This window comes from Xenopus tropicalis, chromosome 7 (genome assembly GCF_000004195.4).
Source record: "Xenopus tropicalis strain Nigerian chromosome 7, UCB_Xtro_10.0, whole genome shotgun sequence".
Taxonomy (NCBI): Eukaryota; Metazoa; Chordata; class Amphibia; order Anura; family Pipidae; genus Xenopus; species Xenopus tropicalis.
The window spans coordinates 11647924-11656563 of NC_030683.2; the positions used below are offsets into that span (position 1 = coordinate 11647924).

At 40.0% G+C, this 8640-nt stretch overlaps 1 protein-coding gene across 1 annotated transcript; it reads right to left on the reverse strand.

Annotated features, from left to right (window-relative positions):
* Positions 1 to 5352: 5352 nt before the first annotated feature.
* LOC116412171 (olfactory receptor 1019-like) lies at positions 5353 to 6285 on the reverse strand. The gene has a single exon (XM_031905810.1). The coding sequence runs from the start codon at positions 6283 to 6285 to the stop codon at positions 5353 to 5355; it is 933 nt and encodes a 310-aa protein (XP_031761670.1).
* Positions 6286 to 8640: the final 2355 nt, after the last annotated feature.

Consider the following 8640-nt stretch of genomic DNA (forward strand, 5'->3'; position numbering starts at 1 on the left):
ATTACGAAACAATGAAAATGTTGAGCGTAACATTTTTTTAAATTGCGTCAATTTTTTTTTACATGGACGACAATTTTGACTCAAGGGATGAGAACATAATTTTGCCCCTTTATAGGTCCCTGGTAAGGCCTCACCTTGAGTATGGGGGGCAGTTTTGGGCTCCAGTCCTTAAGAAGGATATTAATGAGCTGGAGAGAGTGCAGAGACTGCAACTAAACTGGTAAAGGGGATGGAAGATTTAAACTATGAGGTGAGACTGTCGAGGTTGGGGTTGTTTTCTCTGGAAAAGAGGCGCTTGCGAGGGGACATGATTACTCTGTACAAGTACATTAGAGGGGATTATAGGCAGATGGGGGATGTTCTTTTTTCCCATAAAAACAATCAACGCACCAGAGGTCACCCCTTTAGATTAGAGGAAAGGAGCTTCCATATGAAGCAGCGTAGGTGGTTTTTCACGGTGAGGGCAGTGAGGTTATGGAATGCCCTTCCTAGTGATGGGGTAATGGCAGATTCTGTTAGTGCCTATAAGAGGGGCCTGGATGAGTTCTTGATCAATCAGAATATCCAAGGCTATTGTGATACTAATATCTACAGTTAGTACTAGTGGTTGTATTTATAGTTTATGTATGTGAGTGTATAGATTGGTTAGTGTGGGTTAGGTGTGCTGGGTTTACTTGGATGGGTTGAACTTGATGGACACTGGTCTTTTTTCAACCCTATGTAACTATGTAACTATATATATATGCAATGAATTTTGTCGCCCATTTCATGAAGCGATCCGGCAATGGCGAAACGTGGAAATTTGCTGCGAATCCATTCCTGTTGAATAATTTCACCCATTACTAGTCATAGCAAAATATCATATAAGTCATATAAGCTGCTACATGTCTTTAAGTTGCTTGACAATATAAAGGAACTAATTCATTGTTTATTGCCCATCTGATTGCGTTATTCATTCATGGCACACATTGACCCCCTGAGAATAATCACCCTCACTTCAGCCTTCTTATTTCTGCTGATATCAAGAAAACTGTCTTTACTCTTTTGGGGGAATGTAATAAAACTTCCAAACAAAAACAATTGCACTCAAAATAAGAAGAAAAAATATGACATTTCTTAATGTAATATTTGTCAAACTTTTATTGCATTGCAACTTTTATTTGCGCATTGCAAATTTTGAATACCTGCTTGAAGATGGCATTCATTTAAATAGTGACTTTTTCATTAAGAAGTCTCATTACATTCACTAAAAAATTCACAATGGCCAATCTACTGTCAGAAGAAATGCAAAGGGTTCGCTAATGGAATTTTTTTTTGTTGTGTAAATCCAAAATTTGTCGCAAACTGGACAGCCTCTACATTATCCCCTTACTCACTTGGCATTCCTTCAACCCACTCAGCCCCCTCCCTTAGTACTTTGGCTGTTAGAGAACATACTTAGTTCTTCTCAACTCAGGTTACTAAACACACCCTCCAGTCTAGCAGCCAATGAAGAGATGGCACTGCTGGTTTCTATAGAAACTCGGCTCTAGCTGTGAACTCTGCTGAAGAAACATGGGGAAATGGCCGCCAGGTGAAAATTGGAATTTGTTTTAGAAAAATGTGACAGTGCTGGTGACAGAGAGGATACATGAAGCAGAAATTATGTAGTTTAGGTGGTGGTGATGTGCCCAACCTTTATACAGGGTAGGAAAATGTAGGGCTTTCATGTCCTTAAATATATAGATAAATCTACATAATCAAAAAACATTATATATAATTAAATATCAATAAAGTTATTTGTAAAAATGCTTCCCATACTACACAGTTAATTCCTAACTTCCATGTTATTAAATATTTTAATGAGCATGAAACAGCTTAGGGGCACATTTACTAACCCACGAACGGGCCGAATGTGTCCGATTGCGTTTTTTTCGTAATGATCGGTAATTTTGCGATTTTTTTCGGCGTCTTTACGACTTTTTCATATTTTTTGCGATTTTTTCGGCGTCTTTACGATTTTTGCGTAAAAACGCAATTTTTCGGCGTCTTTACGATTTTTGCGTAAAAACGCGAGTTTTTCGTAGCCATTACGAAAGTTGCGCAAAGTCGCAATTTTTTCGTAGCTTTAAAACTTGCGCGAAACGTTGCGCCTTTTAAGTTTTAACGCTACGAAAAAGGCGTGACTTTGCGCGCAAGTGTTAACGCTACGAAAAAATCGCGACTTTGCGCAACTTTCGTAATGGCTACGAAAAACTCGCGTTTTTACGCAAAAATCGTAAAGACGCCGAAAAACTCGCGTTTTTACGCAAAAATCGTAAAGACGCCGAAAAATCGCAAAAAATACGAAAAAGTCGCAAAATGTTCGTTTCCAATCGGAATTTTTCCAATTCGGATTCGAAATCGTGTCTTAGTAAATCAGCCCCTTAGTGTCAGGAGCACTTTACTTGGAAAGCAAAATGGTGGCACCCATGGCCACAACCTCATGCCATGTGGCGCATAGTGATTGGCGACAACTTGATGTCATTATGCTGTGGTTTAGTGCAAAATTTTTAAAATTGGAGCCAAACACCCAAGTTCAATCCCAGAATATTAGTCTTAATTTGTGAGTTCATGGGTGCATCTAAATTACTTTTCTGATTAGATCTTTTGGATTGTGATTTGTTTGCTTGATTCTAACTATGCTGATTGCTGCCTGCCCTTAATATGACTTAGGGGCTGATTTACTAACCCACGAATCCGACCCGAATTGGAAAAGTTCCGACTTGAAAACGAACATTTTGCGACTTTTTCGTATTTTTTGCGATTTTTTCGTTACCAATACGATTTTTGCGTAAAAACGAGAGTTTTTCGTAGCCATTACGAAAGTTGCGTAAAATCGCCCGATTTTTTCGTAGCGTTAAAACTTACACGAAAAGTTGCGCCTTTTTCGTAGCGTTAAAACTTAAAAGGTGCGAAGTTTCGCGTAAGTTTTAAAGCTACGAAAAAAGCGCAACTTTTTGCGCAAGTTTTAACGCTACGAAAAATCGCCAGATTTTACGCAACTTTCGTAATGGCTACGAAAAACTCGCGTTTTTACGCAAAAAATCGTATTGGTAACGAAAAATTCGCAAAAAATACGAAAAAAAACGCAAAATACCGATCATTACGAAAAAAACGCAATCGGACTCATTTCGACCCGTTCGTGGGTTAGTAAATGTGCCCCTTAGAGTCTTCTGAATCCTTTGGATACAGCGTAATGGACTGTCTGAATCCAGTTTCCTCCTTGGTGCAGACGAAAATGCCGCTGAAAAGGACTGTTGAGCCTTGACACATGTGGGATAATCAACAGTTTTGTACATAATTAATTAGACACTGAGGAGGATATTCTATAACAGTATCAAGTAGTAACTGATAATACCCATAACCCACAAGATATCATTTAAATTCTTTGGAAACATTATTTAAAAAGTTGATTCTTATTACTTTACAAGATGCCAGTGTGAGATAAGAAAATACTTAAACTATTTTCATTGTTTTATACCTGAAACCTTCTATCCACAGTTAATTGTTCACAAACACACACGGTTGTGACAAGAAGACAAAATGTAAAAATTAAGGCCAATAACATTTTATAACAATGTTTACCAACCTTTAGCAGTTGTAGTATACTGTGTAGTAAAGTCTGTTTTGCCCCTAGTACATAAGGCAGCCCTGTGCACATAAGCATTAATGTTTTTATAATGGTACCCTGGAACACTATATTCATTCTATTCTAAGTTATTCTATTTTCCTAAAGGGAAGTCACTATTAAAGATGATGACTCTTTTCCCTTTTATTCCTTAATTGTTCACTGCTTTCCCACATCCTTTATTATTTATGCTTTATCAGTCTATTCAGCTCTTCTTGAAGCCCAACTGTCAAGAGTGGACCTATCCTAAAGAACAATCTGGGTGAGTAATGGTTTGAATGTTTACTAATTGTCCTTGTCCTACATCTAGAACAGTGATCCCCAACCAGTGGCTTGGGATCAACATATACTGTAGCTCCCCAACGCCTTGGATGTTGCTCCCAGTTGCCTCCGCAGGTGATTATTATTGAAATCCTGGATTGAAGTTTGGTTGCATAAAAACCATTTGTAATGCCAAACAAGGCTCCTGTAGACTACCAATCCACAGAAAAGATATAAATGAAGACATTGGGTATGGCACAAATTGTCTTTAGATTTTTTGTGATGTATTTCTGCTACATTTAGCCAGACAGAGCACACTTGTGCCTTTCATGGTGTGCAGTTTGCAAAATTATAGACAGAATTAATTTCTCAAATTAAGGTTGTGTCTGGTGCATCAAGAACAAAATTGAAATGCCTCTAAAATTTCTTGTGCCACCAGCAATGGACATATGCACAAAAGTCAGCAGCATCTGACATTAAACCCAGTTACGTAGTTACATAGGGTTGAAAAAAGACCAGTCCATCAAGTTCAACCCTTCCAATTAAACCCAGCACACACAACCTATACTTACCAATCTATACACTCACATACATAAACTATAAATTCACCCACTAATACTAACTGCAGATATTAGTATCACAATAGCCTTGGATATTCTGATTGTTCAAGAACTCATCCAGGCCCCTCTTATAGGCATTAACAGAGTCTGCCATTACCCCATCACTAGGAAGGGCATTCCCCAACCTCACTGCCCTCACCGTGAGGAACCCCCTACCCAACATCCCCCGGCAGGGCATTCCCCAACCTCACTGCCCTCACCGTGAGGAACCCCCTACCCAACATCCCCCGGCAGGGCATTCCCCAACCCCCTCACTGCCCTCACCGTGAGGAACCCCCTACCCAACATCCCCCGGCAGGGCATTCCCCAACCCCCTCACTGCCCTCACCGTGAGGAACCCCCTACCCAACATCCCCCGGCAGGGCATTCCCCAACCCCCTCACTGCCCTCACCGTGAGGAACCACCTACCCAACATCCCCCGGCAGGGCATTCCCCAACCCCCTCACTGCCCTCACCGTGAGGAACCCCCTACCCAACATCCCCCGGCAGGGCATTCCCCAACCCCCTCACTGCCCTCACCGTGAGGAACCACCTACGCTGCTTCAAATGGAAGCTCCATTCCTCTAATCTAAAGGGGGGGCCTCTGGTGCGCTGATTGTTTTTATGGGAAAAAAGAACCCCCCCTATCTGCCTATAATCCCCTCTAATGTACTTGTACAGAGTAATCATGTCCCCTCGCAAGCGCCTCTTTTCCAGAGAAAACAACCCCTTTACCAGTTCTCTTGTTGTTTTCACAAAATGTTAACCTAGTGGCTAAATGTGTATGGAACCAGGCCCATTAGACAATTTTGATTTTGCAATATAGCATATTGAGGACTTTATTATAAATATCTTTTTGTCCTCAGTTTTTTAAAGAAAGATTGAAACTCTTTATTCTTCAGTGTGTAAATAAAAGGATTCAGCACAGGGACCATGACAATGTACAGCAGTGAGAAATACTTGTCTCTTTTTAGGGAATAACTTGTGGTGGGTCTCATATACAGGCATATAGCTGTCATATACAGAATTATCACACAGGCCAGGCTAGAAGCACAGGTAGAAAAGGCTTTTTGTCTCCCCTCTGAGGATTGTATTTTCAGGATAGCAGAGATGATAAATATGTATGAGGTCAGAGTAAGGAGGAAGGAATTGACAGTCAGCAATGTCCCTTCAATGTAATTTAAAAGTTCCGCACTAAAAGTGCTGCTGCAGGAAAGTTTTAGCAATGGTGAGATATCACAGAAAAAATGGTTAATAAGATGGGAAGCACAATATGATAGTTTAGATATAAGAACAAGATGGCCAACAGGGTTACCAAACCCAACAGTGAATGCTGCAGTTATAAGCCCAGCACAATGTTTCCTGCTCATTCGGGCAATGTAATGAAGGGGATCACAGATGGCAACATAACGATCATATGCCATGGTCGTCAGGAAAAAGTATTCACTGGCAACCAAGGACATAAAAACATACATTTGAGTCATACACCCCAAGAATGAAATGTTATTTTGTTGTGTGAGAAGAATATGTAGCAAATTAGGTAAAACAGTTGAGGGGAAAGAAATGTCTATGAGTGAAAGGTTCAGCAAGAATATGTACATGGGGGTGTGTAAGTGAGGATTGCATGAAATGACTAAGAATATGATGAGATTTCCCAGCAGAATGATGAGATAGATTCCAAGGAATAGCACAAAAAGAGAGATTTGAAGTTTAGGAGTATCAGAGAACCCTTGGATGATGAATCCTGAAATATTTTCTTGGCGTTGTAAAATCATTTGTTCAGATCTACCTTCCTGTGTAGAATAATAATAGAAACATAGTTTTTTAAAAATGGGTTAATGGAGTAGAATAGATTTCAGCTTCAGCATTTTCTGGGGTTATCTACTGTTGGACATCGATAGAAGCTTTAATGTTCTTGCTCGAGCCCTGCTACTGTTCTTGTACTCATAATTTGCAGACAGTGGCATAATATTATATCAGACATGCTGCATGTATCCAAATCTAGGAACATTTTTGGTTAAGTTAAAAAGTATTGTGACATTAGATGTCATTTAAAATGCCCTATGCAGTGTGCAACGTGCAAAAAAAGGTTGTAATTGGTGGGCGGACTCCTGAATGGAGTGATAGATAGTGCTTCATTTAATAGGCACGACGAGGAGGGTAATGTAGACCTTCATGCTAATCCTTAGTGGTGTAATGTGGCTCAGCCAGGCTCCCCTTCAAGCAGATATTCAGGCCTCCTTCCACAAGGTGTTACTGGTACTCACTACCTGCCCCTTTAGCCAGCCAACCCACACTCTCACTCACCTGTAGCAGACAGCACTGCAAAATGTTATGGGACAGACACACACAGGATAGGAGCACCCGCAATCACAGGGTCTGTTGTATGGTAGATATGCCTCCTTTTTGGTTTTGAGTTACAAAAATATAGATCAGGAAATAAAAACAGTAAATATATTGCACCTGATTCACACATATTTTGGCACCTATAGTATTTGTCTACCTGGTGTTTTTGCACTGCTCCACTTACACTCTATCACATATTATAAAGATTACACACTGTATACTGTCCATATTGCTTCTATAATTATATTTGCACTTCTAATCTTCAAACGAATGAAAATGTACTTTCAGGGAATAGAAATGATGGCAAAAGCTTTGTGAACCCACATTACCCTCTATTACTTACCCCTAAATTCTAACCTTGTAATAGCCTACATGACAAAGCCAAGTACCTTTTATCATACAAATACATTAGTCAGATAGATCTTGTCTTTGCTCAGCCTGAGGAGCACAGAGTCTGCCGGTGTAATAAAATATTGCTTACCAGCGCGGCGGGGACGCCACGCGTGCTCCTCCGGAATTTATAGGCGCATTTGCGCTGGCGTGATGACATCAGCATGCAATGGCGCGAAATTTAAAATATTAAAAGGGGATTTTGTTTACTTTTCATTGCCCGTGATAGGATTTAATTCCTGGTGCCTTCCTGAGCTTTGTGCATTTGTTCCTGCTAGTGTTTTCCTGTTTTTGACCCGGCCTGCTCCTGACTATTCTGATTTCGGCTTGTACTTTGACTCCGATATTGTCTCATCCTGCTGTTCGATCATCCAGTTTGACCCTTGCCTGTCTGACTATCCTTGATTACTGCCTGCCTCGACCCAGCCTGCCTGACTACAAACTTGCCTAATCCTTTTGTACCGTGATCTTCGGCCTAACTGACTATTACTACTGTCGTGCCCCTTGCTTGCCAGAACTCCTCGCCTTGTTCCTCTCGTTAAGTCCAGGTGGCATCTGAGTAGCTGAGGGCTCCTCCCGAAGCCAAAGGTGGTCACACTACTGGTGAAGCCGAGCTGAGACCAAGGAACTTGGCATTAGTTCTGGTTTAGGGTGCCGACCGTGACAGCCGGTCTCTTTAGGAACCCAGTTTATATAACCAGTGTGACACAGGGAATTCCTCAGAGAATACACAATAATCAGCTCATTTCTATTATATATATATATATATATATAAATTATATATATAAATTATATATATAAATTAATATAAATTAACAAAGTATACCACACTTACAGGTGTTATGTAAATTATATATTACTATCCTGGCTGTTTAACCCTCTCCTTAAAAATATAACAAATATAGAAAAATAAATATATTAGTCATCATTAATTCATACCCTAAGGTACATTTAAAAAACTTTTTTCCCACTCCTCTGAGTGGGATCTTTGACTGCTAATTTTTTTTAAGCTTGTAAGTGCAATATCTGTTTTTTATTTTATTAGGTCCATGATTGGTCACTCCCCCTGCTTTTAATATTTCAGCAAAAGTGGATGTAAATCACTGCAGGATCCTTTGGGTTTGTTGCCTTACCCTTTTATGAAATGAACTTATAGCCCTAAAGCGTTTGCAAGAACTCCCCTTTACTGGTGCTTGGACACACATAGGAGTTTTAGGGGCACCTTTACTAGCCATCGGATACTAACCGTAGGATTTTTCTATTTCTTGATGCAGATTTTTAGTGCTAAAAGTCGCTGAAAAAAGTTGTGATTTTTTTTCAAGATATACTAATCGCTAAAATTCTGAATCCGACAATTCTCCATCTAAAACTTGATGAGTTTATGTAGAAGCCAG

Bases quoted from the DNA above. Each gene is read 5' to 3' on its own strand.
- LOC116412171 (XM_031905810.1), bottom strand. From the start codon at position 6,285: ATGATTTTACAACGCCAAGAAAATATTTCAGGATTCATCATCCAAGGG.